Source organism: Castor canadensis, chromosome 12, assembly GCF_047511655.1.
Source record: "Castor canadensis chromosome 12, mCasCan1.hap1v2, whole genome shotgun sequence".
Taxonomy (NCBI): Eukaryota; Metazoa; Chordata; class Mammalia; order Rodentia; family Castoridae; genus Castor; species Castor canadensis.
This window is the reverse complement of record NC_133397.1, coordinates 86,729,538-86,751,935: the sequence shown is the minus strand read 5'-3', so window position 1 is coordinate 86,751,935 and position 22,398 is coordinate 86,729,538. Positions and strand designations below refer to the sequence as shown.

The 22,398-nt window shown below is 43.0% G+C and overlaps 1 protein-coding gene across 4 annotated transcripts in view; it reads left to right on the top strand.

Annotated features, from left to right (window-relative positions):
- Tbc1d8 (TBC1 domain family member 8) overlaps positions 1–21,830 on the top strand; it is a 109,607-nt gene extending 87,777 nt beyond the window's left edge. For 3 of the 4 annotated variants that reach the window (XM_074050375.1, XM_074050377.1, XM_074050378.1), the window contains exons 10-20: positions 1,552–1,766; positions 2,759–2,876; positions 5,850–6,135; positions 6,892–7,021; positions 7,152–7,250; positions 8,554–8,622; positions 9,747–9,987; positions 10,471–10,536; positions 18,319–18,408; positions 18,930–19,027; positions 20,782–21,830. In XM_074050375.1, coding sequence (XP_073906476.1) covers positions 1,552–1,766; positions 2,759–2,876; positions 5,850–6,135; positions 6,892–7,021; positions 7,152–7,250; positions 8,554–8,622; positions 9,747–9,987; positions 10,471–10,536; positions 18,319–18,408; positions 18,930–19,027; positions 20,782–21,234 — 1,865 coding nt within the window. In that variant the 3' untranslated portion in view covers positions 21,235–21,830. The remainder of the gene's footprint in view (positions 1–1,551; positions 1,767–2,758; positions 2,877–5,849; positions 6,136–6,891; positions 7,022–7,151; positions 7,251–8,553; positions 8,623–9,746; positions 9,988–10,470; positions 10,537–18,318; positions 18,409–18,929; positions 19,028–20,781) is intronic. The other variant, XM_074050376.1, reaches the window with a different exon arrangement.
- The last annotated feature ends 568 nt before the right edge of the window (positions 21,831–22,398 follow it).

The window sequence follows — 22,398 nt, the reverse complement described above, 5'->3', positions numbered from 1 at the left end:
CCTTCCTTCCCTGAAGGCATGGGGGTACCACAGGAGTCACAGTTGCACATTTCTCTGTCCCGTTCCCTGGTCCTACACCACCTGCTCTTTCAGGGGTGGCCCTTTTAAAACTGAAAATGTCTCCTGTGTTTTTGTGTTTAATAAAGCCTGTATATTCATAGTTGAAAAATAACAAAGAGATGAGTGAGCAAAGAGGATAACACTACTCATCATCCCCGCTCTGACGATGTAATGCCATTGGTCTGTATTCTTCCAAGTCTCTTTAACACACACACACACACACACACACACACACACACACACACGCACACACACAGACACGCACGCTCACACTGTTTGCATGCAGGCCTGTATTTTTCCACTTGGGATATAGGAACATCAGTTCATGAAGAGCTATCTTTCCCTAGTGACAGAATGTTTCCTTTTTGATGGGAAGATTTCTAGAGTGTTTCATAACTGAGTGTCAGCAATGGTGTAAATGCTGTTCATTACATGCAAATGTCACACTGGTGATGAGGAGCAGCCGGTTACTACTTCAGGGGGAGAGTTGAAGCTAGAGAGGGTATTTTTACCATGCTTAGTCAGAATTTGAAATGTAACTACAATTTAAGGTAGAATTGGGTTCATTTCTGCTCTCCCTGCCCTTGGAGACTCACCTGGCTGCCTTTTCCAGGGAGTAAATGCTGGCTGAAACCACAGGTGTGGGACAGGCCGATGAGTGAACAGAGTCTCACGTGTCCTGCCATTGGCAGTCACTCACCTGTGGACATCACCAGCCCCTCTGAAGGTGACTACTGCTTGGAGAGTTTCTTTTTGTTGTTTATTTATTCACATGTGCATACATTGTTTGGGTCATTTCTCCACCCTGCCCTCCTCCCCCACCCTTCTTGGAGAGTTTCTTGTACTTGGTCATCCTGAGTTGGTTTGCACCTTCAAAGCTCAGTTGGCAGTGTGGGCTCCTTGGTAATGATCTGTTCTCCTTATTTAATTCTAGTCATGCCTTCTTGTATGCCTTGTACAAGTTGCTCAATAATTTCTTGTTGAATTAATGCATGAAAATTGTGTGTGTATATATATACAGTAACTAAGAATTGCAGCACATTAAAAGCATATTAAAGTGGACAGGTGCTTAAGTGAAAGAGCACCTGCCTAGAAAGCTTAAGATCCTGAGTTCAAACCCCAGTATCACCAAAAAAAAAGCATATGTTAATAAAGTGATTTCTTTTTTGTATGTGCAGATGATAAACCCAGGACCTGGCACCTGCTCAGCACATGTTGTCCCACTGAGCTGTGCCCCCACCCCTGAAAGTAATTTTTCACATGACCTTTTCCTGTCTCTGTAGAGCATTCTTAGAAAAACTATTTTGTTTCTGTTTTGGTTTTCGGTCAGGCTGTATGACAGAAATGAAGTCCTTTGGTATATTCTCAAAATATTTTACATTCCTCAATGAGCAAGGAGACCCACTGGGGTCATCCAGCAGGAGGAGCCCCTCTCGGTAGTGACACACCTGGTAATCATTTCTCCTTGAAATACTGCTTTCCAACCCTCAGATGCTGTGACGGACCTTGCTTCACACCCTGGTTACTACGGGAATCTGGTGGAGCAGTCCCTGGGGAGGTGCTGTCTGGTGACTGAAGAGATAGAGCGGGACCTGCATCGCTCCCTGCCGGAGCACCCTGCCTTCCAGAATGAGACAGGAATTGCTGCCCTGAGGAGGGTGCTGACAGCTTATGCCTATCGGAATCCCAAGATTGGATACTGTCAGGTGAAGTGAGGTGTTCCGGGGTGCAGAAATCCCATAGTCTGTCTGTGTTGACCCACCAAGGGATTTGCTCTGTTGTCAGCCTTCCTGAGGACTGTCCTATGAAAAGGCACTGGGCTCAGTCCTTTCCCAGAAAGAATACACCAAAGAAGGGTGGAAGGAACCCAATCTGTATGGAGAAGCAGGATGATCATTTGAGATTTCAGATTGTACCCAGTGCCTAAAAAGGGGAACGTGCTCACAGGCTCGTTGTCAAGGCCCCTTGTCAGGCTATGTAATGGAACCAATGGAACTTCAGACCGCCACAGGATTTATAGGGGTTGAAACAGGAGTGCCCTTTGGGGAGGAAAAGATGACTAGGTCAAGTCACTGTCCTGTAGCAAATGTGAGTGGAGGTAAGAGGCATTCTGAGCCATACCTAAGTGGAAGGAAGTAGTCACCAAGCACAAAATAATAATCAGCAAATTAAAATAACAAAAGCCAGCACAAGACTAGACAAGATAAGCCCTAACATTTAAATAGTTAGGTTTTCTAATTTCATTTTCCTGTGAATAAGCGAAATCAATGGGTGAATGAAGTTTGTATGTGCATGTTTGTCTTTGTGAACAGACAAAAGAGTAGGTAGATTCAAGCCAAGCCTTAGGCCTGTATCACAGCTAAATTCAGCCCTCCTTGGCAGGAGACAGGGACTGAATGGTAGCTGATGGCTCAGCTGGGTGTCTCTCTGATGGCCATGTCATGTCATGGTCATATTCCCTTCCCAAGTGTGCTAGATTCCTCACCTACAGCACCCTTCCTCTTGTGAATCACTTTGTGCACTTTTGTTTTTGTTTTGTGGTGCTAGGGATCCAATCCAGGGCCTCATGCATACTAAGCAAAGCACCCTACCACCAAGTCACACCACCAGCCCTGGCTTGTGTGTTGTGTAGTTTTAATGTCTCTGTGCCATCATGTGGCCTGGTCAGTAACTGTCCCTTCTGTGACCCTCTGAGCAGTCTATGAACATCCTGACCTCCGTGTTGTTGCTGTACGCCAAGGAAGAAGAAGCCTTTTGGCTGCTGGTTGCCGTGTGTGAGCGGATGCTGCCCGATTACTTCAACCACCGAGTGATCGGTAAACCACCTTCCTTCCTCCTCTGTATCTGGGGCATGGTGACAAAGGCTGGGAAGATGGTCACCGTGAGTCCTGGTCATAAGATCCCTGTGCACCATGCAGCTAGCCTCTGCAAAACTAACTCAGAAAATTCTTTTTGTAGATCTCGCAATATGGGGAAAGCAGGTTAACTCGAGTAAGCTCCTGATGTCAGCTCCTACAGATTTTGGAGTAAAAACACATGGTTTTAGATGGATAACGGAACTTGAAAAAGGAAAGTCTCTAGGCTGAAGAGGCAGGTCAAAATGTAAAAATGAGTGGCTTTGCATTAGAAAGGGAAGGGCACTCCTCTTGGTCACCCAGAAACTCAGATGGAGATAGTCCTATGTTCCCCATAAGAGAGGAGGCTGGTGGGACAGAGCCCGAGACCCTCAGAGCCGCACTGATACAAGCTCCCACATATAGAAGGAGACTGTCATAAAGCTTCTTTGATGCTATCTGGGCTTGTACTAGTCAGGTTTTTGTTACTATAGTGAAATAACTGACTCAGGCTACTTCTGAAGAGAAAGAGGTTTATTCAGCTCAGTTTTGGAGGTTGAGGCCATGGTGCCTGTGTCAGCTGTGGTGAGGGCCCCATGGTGAAGGCACATGTTGAGCAGGTGGTCACATCTCTAGCCAGGAAGCAGAGAGAGAGAGAGTTGGATGGGCTCAGGCTTGCTCCTTTTCTAACAACCCTGTTGGGAGAGCAATCTCGTGCTTCCAGTGACCCAAGGATCTCCCACTAGGCCCGACCTCTGAAAGGTTCCCCACCTCCCAGTACCAAGCCTTTAACACATGAACTTTTCAGGGCTGCAGCAGGACTCTAGGCAAATCTCTATCCGCATAGCCTGTGCCTGGAGCCTCTGTCATTCATGTGGTTGAGATTTAAATGTGCACTGTCTCTGTGGACAGGAGGCCTTCTGGTGAAGAAGTAATACAAAAAGTGTTAGGGTTTAGTGACATCTTTAGGGACACTTATTATTAATCCAGATGAGAGAAGGAAGTGGTCTAAAACGAAGGCGGCAGTGCAGGAACAGAAACAAAAAAACCAATATGAGGCAGAATTTGGCAACTGACTGGATGTAAAGGGCAAGGCAAGAAGAAGGGACATCTGAAGACTGTGGAGAGCAGAAGGATGTGACACTCTGGGGCAGGAAGGAGGAGGGGTGTGGTTAGACGGGAGGAGCCCTTCCTTTGTGTTTTTGGACACAAGTTCACCTTTGACCATCTTCACTGGCTCCCTTCATTGCCTGAGTGGTTAATTGACCCGCTTCCCTTTTCACTTTGTGTTGTGGTAGGTGGTCTAATGTACAGAGTAGAAAGGAATAAAAAGCACTGCGGTGTCATTGCATGTTGTCAAAGCCACTGGTTAATGAACGTTGGTGTGTGACAGCTCAGCCCTTTATGACTGTGTGTGACACTACCTTGAGGCACTGGCACATCTGGAACATTTCTATCACCACAGAAAACTCCTTCTGCCCCCTCTCTGACACAGGCAATGCTCGGTACTGGTTTCTGTCACCACAGATGATTTTGGCCTATGTGGTCGCACGTGTGTGCCTTCCTTCACACTAGATAACGTCTGCAATAGGCATCTGTACTTTGGTGGCGCGCCACTAGTTTGTTGCACATCACTGCAGTATGGTACTACCTTCATGCCATGATTTGCCTGTAACTGTCACCTGTTGATGGGCATTTGAGTTGTTCTCAGTTTGGGCCTGTGACAAAATTGCAACAGACATTCATGAAGAAGTCTATTTGTGCACACGTATTGCTGTTACTCTTGAGTGTTTACCTAGGAGAATTGCTGGGTCATAGATTAGATGTAATTTTAACTTAATAAAAAATTGTTGGTTTTCCAAAGTGAGGGGAATGTGTTCATATACTTCATGCCAGCAGTCTAGGAGAGTCTCAGGTGCTCTAAGTCCTTGGTAACATTTAGGTTTGTCTTTTTCACTTTAGCCATCCCAGTGTGTTAGAAGTGTTATTTACCTTGGTGGTTTTAATTTGCATTTCTCAGATGATTATTGGGCATAGTTCTTTGTGCATAGTGACCGTTTGTTTATCATTTCTTTTGAGTGTTTAAATCTTTAGGTTGTTAGCTGTGTACCGGTGGCTCACAGCCACCACTAGCTACTCAGGAGGCAGAGATTAGGAGGATCATGTTCGAAGCCAGCTTGGGCAAATAGTTCTTGAGGCCCTAGCAAGCATAACTCCCTGAGTTCAAACCCCAGTGCCACTAAAAAAAAAAAGATCTTTAGCTTACTAAAAAGAAAAATTGGTTGTTGCCTTCTTACTAAATTTTATGGATTCTTTGGATATAAGACATGGCAAATGTTTTCTCCAAGTTTAACACTTTTGTTTTCATTTTATTAATGTTGTCTTTTGAAGAATAGCAGTTTTTAATTTTAATGGAGTCCAATTTATAGGTTTTTTTATGGTTAGTATTTTTTATGTCCTAAGATATTTTGACTTGTTCTTATTCTAGGAGTTCTATAGGATTAGCTTTGTATTTAGGCCTGTGATCTATTTCAAGTGTGTTTTTCTGTATGAGGTAAAGCCATACCTCCAGCCCTTTTTGCTCAGGTTATTTACCCGTACCATTCTGGACTGCAGTCCTCCTGTTGTAGGCTTCCTGCCATGGCTGGATGATAGGTATACACCACCACCCAGCTTTTTTCTATTGAGATAAGGTCTTACGAACTTTTGCCCAGGCTGGCCTGGAACTCCGATACTCCCAATCTCAACCTCCCTGGTACCTAGGATTATAGGAGTGAGTCACTGGCACCCAGCTTCAAGCACTATTTTTTGAAAAGACTATCCTTTACCCATTGAATACCTTGATCAAAATGTCAAACATCAGTAAACTGAGCACAGGTCCTTTTCTGGGTTCAGGCTGACTTTTATAGAGTGTGACCCCTTCCCCACCAGAGCTCTGTGGCCTTCCTTTTGCAGGGGCTCAAGTGGACCAGTCTGTCTTTGAGGAGCTCATCAAGGAGCACCTCCCAGAGCTGGCAGAGCACATGAATGACCTCTCAGCCCTGGCATCCATCTCTCTCTCGTGGTTCCTGACCCTGTTTCTCAGCATCATGCCTCTGGAGAGCGCGGTAAATGTTGTCGATTGCTTCTTCTATGATGGGATCAAAGCCATCTTTCAGCTGGGGCTAGCTGTGCTTGAAGCCAATGCCGAGGAGCTGTGCAGCAGCAAGGATGATGGCCAGGCCTTGATGATCCTCAGCAGGTGAGCTTCAGCCATGTTCTCCTGTGGCTGACTGGGGATGAAGTAGGTAGCAGCTGGAAGACCACAGGAGGAGCTGTAGTGGGTGTTCTAGCTCTGTGGGAGCTTCTTTTCCACAGTCTTGCCACCTGTTCCCTGTGGTCTCCTCAGAGCTGGTTTACCATGTGGCAATGACACTGGCGTAGGATGAAGGGTACTGTCTTCCCTCACTTCCTCTACCAGTTGAGGGTCGGGAGAAGAGGGCTATAAATATTTTTAGCTAAGAAGATTGAATGTCTTAAGTCTTAAATATACTCAGTGGCCTTGAACAGGGCTGGGGCACCAAGAAATGCTGGTCTCAAATAGCCATCTGGAGGTTTCCTACACTTTCTGTATGGGGACAGGTGAGTGGAAGAGAAAGGAAAATCACACTATATTGAGCACTATAACCTGGGTACATGGTGGCCAAGGGTAAGCCAAACACCACTGAGGTGGTTTCCTTTCACAAATTGCACACATGCGCAGAATTTGTTCTGATTTTACTGCAGAGCCTCAGGGCCCAGAATCCTATGCAGAGCCAGATCCATAAGCCTGGCTTTGGAAGTGGCTGTCCTTTCCTCTAGCATGACCACAGTATTGGCAGTAGTGGCTGCCTTGCCCTTCTCCAGGTGTTGCAGTTTGAAAATGCACTTGGCACACTGATGCCCTGTAAAGGTAGCAGGTGTTATATGGGGCCCAGCTGAGGGTAGACCTTGACCTTTAACGGGGTGGTGTGCTCAGATTTTTAGATCACATTAAGAATGAAGACAGCCCACGGCCCCCCATTGGCAGCCACCATGCCTTTTTCTCTGATGACCAGGAGCCCTACCCTGTGACTGACATTGCCGATCTGATCCGGGACTCCTATGAGGTATGGGAGCTCCTGTCCCATCTGTGAGTGCCCCTTCTCTGCCTGGGAGGGGGACAAGGAGGGAGGGTTTGGGTTTCCTCTATCTGGGCACAGCAGGGACTCTGAGTGAGTGGTCCCTGTGTCCCTGTAGAAATTTGGAGACCAGTCTGTGGAGCAGATTGAGCACCTGCGCTGCAAGCACAGGATCAGGGTGCTCCAAGGCCACGAGGACACCACTAAGCAGAATGTGGTGAGCAGAGGACATTGCATAGTGGGCTCGTGGGACTTGGGAGCTGACCTGGAAGCGCGGCCCTGCCTTCTCTTCTCTCTTTTCCCTCCCCTCCATCTCTCCTCTCCCCTCCTCCCCCACTCTTCTCTGTTCCTCTCCCCTCCCCCCTTCCTTTCCTTTTCTTCTTTTTTTTTGTGCTGAACTAAAAACTTAATAGGGGTGTCATTATAGAAACAGCATGAGATTTGGGAGTCAGACTGTGGGCAATGTCAACTACTAGGAGCATCAGTTTCCCTGACTGTAGACTGGAAGTCACACCTATGATGTAGGATTAGATGCGGCATGGTGTATAAGATGCCCAGGCAGATGGCCTGCAGCGAGTGCTGTCATTCTGAAGCATCTGCTTGTCTGTGCTGTGCCTCTGCTAGCTGTGTGTGAGTGTGTGTGTTTGTGATTGTGTATGTGTGTGTGAGTGATTGTGTGTTTGTGTGTATGTGTATATGAGTGTGATTGTATGTGAGTGTGTGATTGTGTGTGTGTGTGATAGTGTGTAAGTGGTGTGTATGTGTGTGAGTGTAAGTATGATTGTGTGTGTATGTGATAGTGTGTATGTGTGAGTATGTGCACGTATGTGATTGTGTGTGTATGTGATTGTGAGTGTGCACGTGTATGATTGTGAGTTTGTGAGTGTGTGTGTGTGTGTGTGTGTGTTTTACTGGGGTTTGAACTCAGGACCTCACACTTGCTAGGCAGGAGCTCTACCAATTGAACCACATTCCCAAACCTTTTAAATTTAGGTTATTTTTCAGATAGGGTGTCACATTTTCCCCAAGGACAGCCTCAGACTGATCCTTCTACCTATGTCTCCTGCATAGCTTGGGTTACAGGTGCACACCAGCATTTGGGCTTACTTGTTGAGATGAGGTCTCATTAACTGTTTGCCAGGGTTGCCTTAAACCATGATACTTCCAAGTCTCCACCTCCTGAATGAGTAGCTGGGATTATAGACATGAGCCACCACACCTGGCTGTGTTAGCTTTTGGACTTCTATTAGTGCTTAACACACTTTCCCAGAGGCACTATGTGTGAACTGAAAAGAGGTTGAAGACAGAACACCTGCAGAGGTGCTGCAAGGCAGTCTTGGTGTCAGAAAGGGATATATGCTGCCCTGGAGACAAGGAGCCAGTACATAAGGGAAGCTGTGGCACAGTGCCCCAGTTGTCCCCCACTAGGAGGGTGAAGCCCCATCCTTCCACTGACTGCCCTCCAGCCCCAGGGTCGCGGGCCTGGAATTCACTCCATCACGGTTTGTTCTTTCCTCAAGCTCCGTGTTGTTATCCCTGAAGTCTCTATTCTTCCTGAAGACCTGGAGGAACTCTACAACTTATTCAAGGTATGGGAATCTGGGAAGATGAGGGAGTTCCAGGCCTCAACCATAGCACCCAGCCTGCCCTTGTTGGACGTGGTGCCTCAGGGGTCTGCCCTTTTCCTTTCCATATTCATACATTGTTTGTTTTTCTGTGAGAGTCTGTGTTGAGTAGTTATATTAATCTTTGGTCTATATATGACAGCTGTTTTCCACTGGGCAGGATTTTACAGGCCTTTGGCATGACCATATGCGTGGAAATTCATGGTGTGTCTTGGGTTCTTCACAATGAAAACTTACTCAAACTTTGTTTCCCACCTAAAAGTTCCTGTGGTACCTTTAACAGTTCTGGGGTGGCTATTGAAAGCATGTGATTGCAAGGAATACAGAACTCAAATTACAAATGGCATTTTGGCTTGCACACTATAGCATCTGCATTTGCTTCTGTCACATCCTTGAGGACAGAGGTCTTCAAGTGGCAAAGAGCTCTGCAGTCGGGAACTCAGCTTTGGGAGCTGAGTTGTCCAGAGAGGAGACGATGCATCTGAAGAGTACAACCCACCCCAGTGACAGGGCCAGTTCTGTCAAGATGTCAGCTTGTCTTTTTTCACTGTTAATTTTTTAAATTGTTAATATATTCAGGTGGTACAAAATTCAGAAAAAAATAAAAAGAAAGCAGTAAAAAAACTTTTACTTCTACCTCTGGGCCCACACCCCTTTTGACATTCTCACAGGTAACCAGGTTAACTAGTTCCTTCTGTAGCCGATAGATTTGTCCAGTCCTTTCTGATTTTCAAATAATGATTTTTAGTGGAAATAATCAGAATAAAATAATCTTCTTCATAATTAAAACTGTCCACTTAAAACTAGATAAAATGACAAAATTTGTGTTATGTGTGTTATTTTACCACAACAACGAGAATAAAATTTAATAAAAAATGGTCAAAACTTCATACTCACATGGGTAAGGCTAAGAAAGAAACATGTCTGGATGGAGTGGTGATGCTGTAAGAAATATCCTTCTCACTTGTGCTGTGGTAGTCTGAGCTCAATAAGCCACAGTACCCGTGAGAGAGACCGGGATGGGCTTGGCTTAAGTGTGCACCTCCCAGGGTGGGCTTGTCACAGCTTTCTCTGCCCGTCGTTTCAAGAGAGAACACATGATGAGCTGTTACTGGGAGCAGCCCAGGCCGGTGGCCTCACGCCATGACCCCAGCAGGCCTTATGCAGAGCAGTACCGCGTAGATGGCCGGCAGTTTGCGCACCTATTCCAGCTTGTGTCGCCGTGGACCTGTGGGTCCCATACAGAGATCCTGGCTGAGAGGACTTTCAGGCTTCTGGATGATAACATGGACCAGCTGCTGGAATTCAAGGCATTCGTGACCTGCCTAGGTATGACTCAGTGTAGTGGATGGAGCAGGGGGACCTGCAGTGAAATGCATTTGCGACTGCCTGACATGATTTATGATTTAAATTTAAAAGTTTGCTCTGCAGCCTACTCTCAGGACCACCCTGATGCTCCCTTATGGGGGAGGGGAGAGGAAGGGACTCAGGAAGTCAATGTACAAGACCATTGACTTGCTCTCCATGGCACCCAGGGTGTGGCAGTGACCTGTTGGGAACTATGTTCCTAAACGGTGTCCATATAATTAAAATCTTTGAGAAGTACAAGGCTAGACACATTGATGAGGTTACCTTGTAGCTTGGTCATGGGCCACTGCTCTTACTATTTTCATTTCTAACACGGCGAGTGTCTGGGTTGGAGGCATAGGGTTCAACAGGCCTTCCTGAGTACCTCTCCACACGATTATCTGCCATGATAAATGTACTTTGACCATTTGTATCCAGTGAATTTCTCTTTCTCTTGAATTGCAGATATTATGTACAATGGAGAAATGAATGAGAAAATTAAACTGCTGTACAGGCTTCATATCCCTCCAGGTAAGAATAAGAAAGTCAAGTAAAAAACTCACACTGGGCTCTGCCTCAACATAAGATCAGCCTTGTGCATGACACTGACCTTCCCTTTTTAAATTCCACTTAGATGTGGGAAATAGGTGTTTCTACTCTGGGGTTTCAGATCCCAGGTTTTGGGCACTGTACTGCATGACCCAGGGCTGGGCTGCCGAACTTGAAGGTGCCCTTGAACCACCTGGAAGGCTTGTCACACCAGGCTCCTGAGTTCATCCCAAACTGCTGACTCTCTAGGCTTGAGAATCACTGGCCTCTGTGATGCGTTGGGAGCAAGACCCTGGTTACCTTAATGGACTGTTATTTTAGGTCACTGTTTTTGAACACCATTTCATTTTTTCAGCACATAAGATCATACTTCCTTCAAATTTACACAGTGTTAACTCAGAACAAAGGAAGTCATTCTGAAACCTCTGGCGTCAGCCTTGACTTTGCAGGAATAAGAACAAGGAAGCCTGAAAGTATTCGTGGATCTTTAAAAACTAATAGAGATAAGGGAGAGTCCGCGAGTACTGCCATCTCAGTGCTGTGGGCCTGGCGTTGGATGATGCCCTGGACAGAACTTCTCAGTGAGGAGCCTAGGGAGGCACTTGGCTCTACAGGTTTCCAGGGCCATGAGATCCTGGTGGCTTTTATGACTATTAAAAATGCATATATAAAAACTGAAAATGCACATGGACCTTAATGGTGGGTTTCTGGGTATATGTCCAGAATTCAGCCATTACTGAATTGATGCCTGATACATTAAGCACATGTCCCCAGGGAGCTCTACTGTCACACGTAGCGCCTCTGCCACCTTCCAGGGACCCATTATGACTTTGGTATAAATTGTTTAGCATCAGTGAAGTTCTCCTTTTATGCCAACTGCAGTTACCAAGTTTTTATTTTTTATTTAATTGTCCCTTATTTCTCACAAGTGTTTTCCTACTAACATGGAAGATACGCAGTTCCTTCATTCTCATCATTGTCTTTTCATGATCATGATTGTCCATAATAAATAAATAAATAGAACATGATTGAGTTTATTTTTTTCAATTATTTTAATCTTAATTTTTAAGTAAACTTTTCATCTTGGAATAATTTGTACAAAAGTTGTATAGATAGTACAGATAGAATCTATCTTGATTTATTTTCAATTTTATTGGCTTTGGAATTATCATTTGAGATTTTTGATTCTTGATATGACTTCATTATGAATACTATGTTTCCAAATTACAATTATATTTCTAAAAAGTATCTGTATGCCTTCATGCTTCCAGAAATCAGTTCAAAACTTTGTTTTTGGGGGGTACTGGGGTTTGAACTTCAGGGCCTCATCTCCCACTTGAGCCACTCTGCCAGCCCTTCAGAAACTTTTTTTAACATTATATGATTATAGCATTTATACTGTATGACTCTGAATTTAAATTAAGTTGAATGGAAGGGAAGACTTGATAAATTATTATTTTATTTAATAATTGACTTTTTGGCAGTGCTTGGCACTTGTAGCTTGATACTTGAATTTTTGATGCAGTTAAAAAGTCTTAAGAATGTAGACAACCTAGAACCTCTATTTAAAAATATCAATTTCCCAAGGCCATGAAGACTCACAGTTCCTTTAAGTACTTCTCATTTAAATGATTTTAACAAATATGTACTTTTCACCATAGGTAATATTTTTTAATTTAAAGTTGATGAGCACACTCACCGGGAAAAGTTTAACGTCACTGATTAGAAAATATAAGGATTCCCTCAAATTTGAATTTGTGTATCCAAAGAATTCTCTCTGCTTCCAAGTCTAATTTCTCTCCTGGCCAGGAGGCAGTGTGACCAGAGGAAGTAACATCAGCGCTTGCCACAAAAATCCACCTGAATAGAGAAAGCTCGGCCCTCTGCAGGCATTGTCCAGGAGACAAAGGTTCTTTTGAGCTGGGTTTAGACAGGTCTCTGGTGCACTGTAGAGCCTAAGCCAACAGAAAAGCTTCCTAGCTCCAGAGTAATTCCAACACTATTTCCCACAGGAACTAGAAAAGAATCTTAGATTACTTGATACCATGTCAGGTATCCATGTCAGGTGGCATAGAAGTGAAGAATATTCCAGAAGACTATGAAGTCCTGAGTTTTCTTTGTAGATTAATAAATCTACAATCATTTGGCTAAGTTGGCTCCACTAATCGGACTTCTAGAACTGAACTTCCTAGAAGAACATTATTTTCATTAGAAGGAAACAGCAAATAAACTACTGAGAAGGATACACTGGAAGGGTCAAAGGACACCCACAAGTGAGCCATTTGGAGGCTTTCTGTGAGCTTTGGTAGTGAGAAGGACTGTGATACCTCACTTGACCAGCTTCTGGGAATGCTGGACCGTAAGAAGTATGTTCCTTTATTTACAGAGTAGCATTTCAAAGCTGTACCTGCTAGCCTGGCCCACAGTGAGTGATGTTCTTGTTGGGGGTGTGGCTCAGTGATAGGGCACTTGCCAAACAGGTGAGGGGCCCTGGACTGGATCCCCAGAAACCCCTCTCCCAAATGTTGTTCTTTACATACTGACCCTAGTGAAATTTGAGCTGTCCATTCTTTGTGTTCAGCTCTGTTGGAAGGAACAGAGGTTTCTTTCTGAGGTCTTAACGTAATCAAGAGCATTTGCTGTCCAAAGGAAGTTTTGTCAAGAAGTTGAATTAAAAAGAACATGTTGAATAATTCCAGGTTGCATTGTGGATAAGGATAGTTATCACAAAAGGACTTAAAATATTGAACATCTAAGTGAACGTAATTAAAAATTGAAAGAGCACATGAAATTACATTAATATGTATTGACACAATGTGGTTATAAATACTTCACTTCTGACATTTAGCCAGGGTTATAATTTGAATCCTAAAATACAATTACACATTAGTATAGCAATATATGTGTGAATGAGGGAGAGCTTTGTTACTGTGAAATACTTGATAAGAAAAAGTGATTACATTCAAATTCTAGTCACATTAGCCAGAAACATGTTATATTTGTCAGTGAAAGAAAGGAGGGAGCTGGTTGATTCACAGAAGGATCTCACATGCTCCTTGGGTGGCAGTGATAGGAGGATTGCACTTTGAGGCTGGCCCTGCCAAAAAGTTAGCAAGATCCTCCCCAAAAAACAAGCCATGTGTGGTGGTGCACACTTGCAATCCCACCTATCAAGAGGCAGAGGTAGGAGGATCATGGTCTGAGAATGGTCCTGACAAAAGCATGAGACCCTATCTGAAAAACAGACTAAAAGCCAAAGTACTGAGACATGGCTTAAGTGGTAGAGTGCTTGTCTAGCAAGCCTGTTGCCCTCAGTTCAGTCCTCAGTACTGCCAAAAAATAAAAGAAGAAAAAATCGCATGCTTGACCAGCTTCTGGGAATGCTGAACTGTAAGAAGTATGTTCCTTTATTTGCAGAGTAGCTTTTCAAGGCTGTACCTGCCAGCCTGGCCCACAGTAAGTGAAGTATAGTTGGAGGTTCTGTATTTGAAACATTCAGATCCTTAGGACAAAAAAGGACTTTGCTTCAAGTATTTCAAGTAGTTTCTTTCTGATGGTGACAATCTGTTTGAAGAAGTCATCTAAAAGTCCTCTTCAAGAATTGCATGTAGTCATTTCAATGTTAATGAAAAAATATCTGTGCCACGGTTTTGATAATGCTTGATTCTTTTTTTCACTTGACACTTTACCATCTGCTGCATTGATTAGAATGGATCTACTTTCCAAAACCACACAGCACATTTGGAAATGGTCTGCTTTGCCAAGAATACCTACAGATGAGATAAGTCCTGACATGTGTCATGGATACATACTCCAATAGCATTATGGGATGGGATATTCTGTGTTTGAAATAAACATCAACGGGACTGAAGAGACAGAGCATGCAGTCACTCCTGCTTGCCTAAAAACTTGGCAGTCAAGTTACACCTGCCATATTGGTCCTTCACTTTTTAGTTAGCCTTTTCTTATGTCTATCTTAACAAACTATACTGAAACTATAAACTCCTATTTTTGACAATATGCCAATGTGTCAAAATATTTCCTGGGATCCAAAAAACTGAAGGATCCCTCCCTATGTGCTCTAAGGACCAAACTGTTAATGGGAATGACCTCAATGGCCTATGTACAGAGAGCTCACCAGGTGAATTGGAAGCAGCTAAGTTAACTGATGAATCCAGCCTGGGAGGGAACTTCCCTTTGAGAATGGAAACAGTCATTCTGAAGACTGAGGAAATTTGCAAAAATTGGCTTTTCATAGGACATCAAAAACAGTAGTTTCCAGTCCAATATTTGACTAGATAACAAGCAGTTCTGGCTGCATTGTAGACCTGTTCTGGCTCTGGCTTGGAATCTTGAGTTAAAGATGCCTCTGAGCATTTTGAAGAATAGGGAAGTGAAGGATGTAAACTTCATAAAAAAAGCTTTTGTGAAATTAAGAGAGTGCGTTGAACCTTTTTAACAAAAGAAATCCTAGGTGCTAAAGATTCCTGGTATGCAAATAGTCAAGAAACCACCAAGAAATTGGCTTTATGACCTGTGCCTCCAGTAGTTAACTCTATCTTGAGTGATTTTTCCCTCTAGTAAACACCTGATAGACAAGTTGGACATCTTGGTCGATTTTCCTGCTGATTCCAACTTCCTCATCCATCCAAGTGCAAGTCCTTGTGGCTATAATTTGATTGCTGTTTCCAACTAGGATGGAGGGAGTGGAGCAGGTGCTACACTGCTTTTCCTAGACCTAAGCATGGTGGAGAGTGGTATTATTTTGATGGCTAGTGTCTCAATTGCATCTGAAAGCCAAGTTGTATTGAGAGCAGTGTATGTACTCTTCTACCAGAAATAAGACACTTTCTGTGGAACTGGTTTTTCCCCATGGGCATCAAAGGGTTGAAGGTAGCAGGGGTAGCAACAGTGGTGTAGAAGATTAAACTGCACATTGATTAACAAAGCTCCTTGAAGCTTGTGGTGGCTCTGGAAGCAATGAAGTTGTCCACCACATAAACTCAAGTCTGGAATGGGACGTTCAGATAGCCAGATGTTTGTAGTCCTTTATCTGATTTTGACTTGTGCAATACTTGAAGTGAGATGCAATGAAAGCTTTAATAGAAAATGTCTCTCCATTCACTTATAGCCTGGAATTATGAGCTATATGTTCACAGGAATGTGAAAAATAAGGTGATGTTTATAAAAGTTTAAATACCTCATTTGAAAAGATTAAAAGTATATTTAAAGATTATATGTAAGTGTAGTATTTACTGTTCTCCCAGTGTATTGTATTCTACATTTCTGATTATAACTATATAATGGCATGAGTTTTTTTCAGTAAACTCCACATGGCAAAGAGATTTGGGAAGCTGTGCTCTGGTGTTGGCTGGCCCTTCCAGCTCCTCATGACTGTTGGGAGCTCACCAGCTGCTTTCTGGATACTCATCTACCCTGAGTTAGTTGTCCTCTTGTTTGTGCTGTCCTCTGTCATGCACAGTAACCCTTGAATTACTGCATTTTGTACACATTTTCCCTTTGGGGACATCAGCTCTGTGGTATCTCAGTAACTATCACTCAGAAAGTTCATTTTCATCCTCACGGCCCCAAATACCATGTAGGGTTTATGCCTTTTTACTTAGTTTCTAAGTGGATTCTCACAGGTGTCACTGGCTATAATTTATTTTATGTAAAGTTGTTGGAAAAAACTGACCTAACATCTTGGTTATAGGAAAAAGCCTAAGCATCAGAAAAAGAAAAAAATGTCCCCAACTCCCTAAACCCAGAACCTCTGAAGTAAGAGTAGCTGTCAAAGCTTTAGTGCCTTCTTGTGGAAATTTATTGAATTACAACCAAATTTTGGCTTTGATTTATTCTCCATGACTCACTCACTAGTAAGTTCCAATCTTTATAAAATCAGGATCTTTCTTTGTCAAACCCCTGGATAACTTATTTAGTATCAGACTTAGTTATTATTCACATGTTCAAGTCACCCATGTAAAGTGTACAAGTTAGTATTTTTCATATGCTCAGTTACGTGATGATCACTGCAATCAATTGCAGAACCTTTCATCACCCCCAAAAATACCTCCTTCCTACCTTTTAGCTGTCACTCCCAATCAGTCTGTCGCCACCCCCCTCCCCAGCCTGGAAACTTGCTGTTTTCATGAATTTGCCTGTTGTGGGCATTTCATGTAAATGGAAGGATACACTGTGTCTTCCCTGCCTGGCTCCTTGCACTTAGCATGATCTTTTCAAGACTGCATCCATGTTGCAGCCTCATTCCTTTTTATGGCTAGCTAGTACTCCACAGAATGGCTATGCTGCACTTGGTCTATTCATTAATGGGTAGACATTGGGTTTTTTTATTTTTTTAAAGATTGTGAATACTACTGCTATGAGTATTTTTGTAGGCATTTTTGTGTAAGCATGTCTTCAGTTCTCTTGGGTAGTTAGGTCTAATTTTTTTTTTTGTGGCAGTACTGGGGTTTGAACTCAGGGCCTTGCACTTACTAAACAAGCATGCTACCATTTGAGCCACTCCTTCAGCCTTTACGTTTCAGTTATTTTTCAGGTAGGGTCTCATGCTTATTTAAAAATTACTTTATTAGCATAAATTAATTTACAGTGGAGTTTCATTGTTATATTACAACTTGCAAATAATGGTCTTTGATTAAATTCAGCTCATTTTCTGAATTCAGCTGTTCTCCTTTTAGCAGTTTTTGGTTGGTTTCATTGTGCTGTATTCGTGCATATGCATAATGTGCCCCTATAATACTCACTCCCCACCATAGGGTCTCATGCTCTTCGCCAGGGCTGGCCTTAAGCCATGATCCTGCTGCTCTGCCTCTCAAATAGCTGGATTACAGATACAAGCCACCACTCCTGGCTTTAACTTTTTTGAGGAACTACCAAATTGTTTTCCAAAGTGGTTGAACTGTTTTACATTTCTACCAGCAATGTATGAGCGTTCTGATATAATTCTGTTTTTACTCTGCTTTAAGAAAACTCCTAACAAGATGTGGCATTGAGTTCAATAAGGCTTTTTCCCACTTTGTTGTTTTGGCTGTACTGGGAGTTGAACTTAGGACTTTGTGCAGGCACCCTACCAGTTGAACTACTCCACCAGCCCTTTTTTGTGTTGGTTATATCTGAGACAGATTCTTGCTTTATGCTCAGGCCAGCCTGAGCCGCAGTCCTCCTATGTATGCTTCCCTGTGCAGCCTGAGTGACAGCACGCCACCATGCCCAGCCGTTGGCTGACATGGGGTCTTGCCACCATTTTCCCTGGGCAGGCCTTGACCTTCAGACCTTCTGAGCTCTGCCTCCCAAGTAACTAGGATTAACAGGTGTGAGCCACCATTCCTGGCCTTCGACTCTTCAATTATTTAAATATTGCAGTTGTGTGCTCATTGTAGAGAAATCATTGTCATGAAGATTAATTATCAATTATGGTGCCATTCAGAGATTCAGCATATTTACTTCTAGTTTCATTTATATGTGTACATATGTTTGTGTATTTGTTTTACCGAATGACCCTTTTTCCCAGGTCAACATCAGCAATGTCCCTGGGAGGATTTATATGTTGTTAATTACAACAGTATCCACATACATGTGAAACATCTAATTTATTCTGTGCATTTGAGTTTCTGGGCTCCACAAAGACCCTTCGATCCAGATTGGGAGTTGCTAACCTTATTTCTTTCTTACCTAAAAAGCTGAATTTTTCTGTTGATTTTGATTAACAGAAAATGTGTTCATCTTTTTTTTTTTTTTTTAAAGCACTCACTGAAAATGACCGAGACAGCCAGTCACCTTTGAAGAACCCTCTGTTGTCCACGTCAAGACCCCTGGTTTTGGGAAAGCCCAATGGCATGTATTTGCTTTCATTATCTACTTCCTACACACACACACACACACACACACACAGCCCTAGTGTCCCTCAGGTTGTCCTTGAGGCTCTTCCTATAGCTTCCTGTCTCTCCCTCCCTCCTGTGAGGCTAATGCTTTCAGCCAGAAAGATACTGTGGCCACCTCACCCATCAAGGAGTGCCTTCCTTCTCATTGCTGTTTCTGGGGTTCCTTTTGTAGCAGGACACCCCAGCTATGTGGATGGGGATCTGTGGTCAGTTGTAAAAAACTCTTGGATGGAACTGACTGCTTTTCAGTTTTATATGAAATTTGCTTTGTGGAATCCCTGCCTGTAGAGTAACACGATAATTTGGGGCCAGATCACCTAGTCCCGGGCTTAAGGTCCTCTGAATGATGGGGGGTGGAGCCCCATACAGGATCTCAAAGGGAGTTAGCCCGTGGACATATGGAGAGTTCCGGACTCTTTCTCTATTTTCCCTTTTGTATTCAGAATTTAAACTACTGTTTTCCTTTGTCTCAAGGTGATTCAATCGACTATCAGAAACAACTGAAGCAGATGATTAAGGATTTAGCCAAAGAAAAGGATAAAACTGAAAAAGAGTTACCCAAAATGAGCCAGGTATGAACTTACTTCTGGGAAGAGAAGGAAGTATTTTGTGAAGTGATTTTATCAGATGATTGCTTTCATTGTTAAGCTTGGGCTTCTTTGCTTCCAAAGTCCAGGATCTTGTCAATTTGGGGAGTTGAACATAGTGTTAAGATTAAATTGTCATTAAGTCAGATGTTCAAAGCTCTTCAAAACAAGAGGCAACCATACCCTTGAAATGTTTATATCAAGGCTATTTCCTTAGGGTGCTACCAGCATTGGGGTTATTGTGGATATGGCAATCTTAAAATCTTAGTGTACTCTCTACTACCTGAGCATTTTCCAGAAAAGGGTTCTATGCTACATGTCACATGATGGTGCTAGGTTTTGTTTTTAATTTGAAAAGGCCTGTCCCAATATTTGAGAAATGTAGGCTTAAAGAATGCTCCTAAATTATAGGACTAGTTATCCTGTTGCTGTGCAGAGAGCCTTCAAGAGTGGAATTTAACATGCTGTGTTTCTCAAGCCTTTTTTTTTTCCTTCTGATGCTGGGAATTGAACCCAGGGCCTCACATATGCCCGCAAGTGCCTCGACTGCTGAGCTACACCCCAGCCCCCCTTGTTTTTTTGACCACAAGACATCTTGTGGTAGTTGTATCTGACAGCAGGTAAGAAATGCTGTGTCTACTCTATTGGAGAGTTATTTTCAGACTTCCCTTCTATTCCTTGGGTGTACGACAAAAGTTTTACCACCCAGAGCTATCTATACTCACGGTTACTTAAAAAAAAAAAAAAAATCACCAGATAATTTATTTGGAACCAGAATTAAAATAAGTTGGCAGCTGTGAAAGGTAGTCAGAAGCTTATCCTGATACTTCTGACTAGTTGTACAACTAATCTGTGACAAATTTCCAGATGTTTCATTTATTTGGGACTGGGGTTTTCTAGGGTTTAGAATTTGAAGTCTGGGAATTTGCTATCTGCTTTATCATACACTTGCTTAGGCTTAGCAGCTCAGTCTCTATCTCGTGCAGATGAGCAGGTCCTCAGGCCTGTGGGTACGTGTTTTCTCCAACCTTGTCCAGTTTTCAGTATAGAACCAAGTTCCTTAACACCAGTAGGCCTCCCATCATAAATGGGCCAAGCTGCTGACCAGATGAGTCTCTGGAAGCATGGTCATGTCACTTATATTCAGTCCTGCACTCGGTTCAGATAAGTTCTATACAAAAACGGGCCATGTTAATACCTTGCCTTCCTTCCAAATAACTGTGGGTTTCTCTCAAATCATTATAGTAGTTCTCATTTTTCTATTCCTTTCCATAGCTAAATCCTGCATTGGGAGAAGGCATAACAACATCCTCAATTTCCACAAGAGCATAGCTATTCATTTTCTAGCCTTTAGATCCTACCATGAGCACATCCCTGTTACTCCAGGTTAAATGTCCACATAGGCCTGGTTTCTTTGGAGAATTTCTACCAGCTGATTTGCTGGGTTAGTGTGCAAATCATCTAGGAGTCTACACTCTTTAACACACTGCTAAGTAAATACATCTTATATCCTGCTGCTTCAAAAGTAGTATGAAGAGCCAGATGTGGTATGCATGTCTGTAATCCCACTATTTGGAGACTGAGGAGGCAGCAGGAGAACTGAGTTCCAGGCCAGCTTGGACTACCTACCTGTCCAAAAAAATCTAATAGTTTGTGCTTTTCTCAAAGTGTAAAGGTTAAAAAATTTTCATTATACTTCCATCCTAGTTGTTGATACATATTGACTTTTCTAATTCTAGAGAGAGTTTATCCAGTTCTGCAAAACTTTGTACAGTATGTTCCATGAAGACCCAGAAGAAAATGATTTGTATCAAGCCATCGCCACTGTAACCACCCTGCTGCTGCAGATTGGAGAAGTGGGCCAGAGGAGCAGCAGCTCAGGAAGCTGCTCCCAGGAGTATGTGGAAGAGCTGCAGGCTTCGGCTCCTTCTCCTGAGGACTCTGTTTTTGCAGAGACTGGAAAGCTCCCCCAGGACTCACAGGCATTTCCTGAGGCCACAGAAGGGGACTGGACTGTCTCTCTTGAACATATTTTAGCATCACTTCTTACTGAACAGTCACTAGTAAACTTTTTTGAAAAGCCACTAGACATTAAACCCAAACTTGAAAATGCTAAGATCAATCAGTACAGTCTCAAAACCTTTGAAACAAGCCACCAATCACAGCCTGAACTCAAGCTTAGTAACCTATAGCAAGATTGTGGTTTGCTGTGGAGCACACGGGAGTCTGCCATACCAAAGCACGGACTGGACTGTTTCTTGGGTTTTAGACCATAAGCCCAATTTCAGTCTAGGCCATTTTGAATACACCTTAGAAACCAGGTTAATCTGGAGAAGCAGCCTGGCAAAACTGGCTGGGTAGAGGAGCTAATACAATAAGTGTTTCCATTTACTCTTTAATCAGTTGGACACCATCAGTTCCCTTGACACTGACTCAGTTTCACTTCTATGATTTGCTGAAGTGGGTTTCCACTGTGATGCTAGTACAGTTCTTTGATGGACCAGTCAGATGTCAGTATCAAACAAGGGATAAGAAAAGCCCCATGCTATTTTCACTTTGAAAATGGGAGGTCAAGAATCAAGTTCACTTTCAAGATAGCAGAGGCACTGCCTGTGCAATTGTTATTTGGCTTTTTTGTTTTGCACTAATTTTGTTTCAATGCTGGTAATTGAAACCATTTTAATATATTTGGTTGTGTTCACTTTATATGCCCTTCCAAAAATGTGTACAAACCATGCTTTCAATGTTGGCCTGAGTTTTTAAACAAGAAACCTTTTTTTTGTATTGACTCAGTCCTTTTTCTTTCACCTTATGCGGACTTAGGTAGAAAGTCCTCTGTCTACCTATGTTTTCAGCACACTGCAACACACTATAGATAGCACTTGATCCAACCTTGGCTTCTAGGGACCTTCTGATGGCAGTGGTGTACAAGCTAACAAAATTTAAGCCCTGCACAATTTTGCTTTAAGGTTTTAAGTTAACATGTCTATTACCATAACCTCATGTAATCGGGACTAAAAAGAGCTCACAGGGCCATTATGGACAGGCAGAGTGTAAAGCCATACTGCCAGTTTTTTTCATTAAACCTAAAATCCTGATTTTTTTAAATGTCAAAAGTGGCCAAGGGTAGCTGAATGAACCCTACACACTGGTTTCTGCAAAAATATTTTAATGCACCTCAACTTCCCAACTACCTAGAGCCATGGTACTTGTCAGAATCATCTTAAAATACCCTGGACCCTATTCAAATAAACTCCAGGGACTGGGCAGGCTCTCTGAGTGTTCACACACCTGGAAACTGCTTTTGACATACAAGCACAGTACATCCTAACTAGAAAGGGAAAACCAAAACAAAG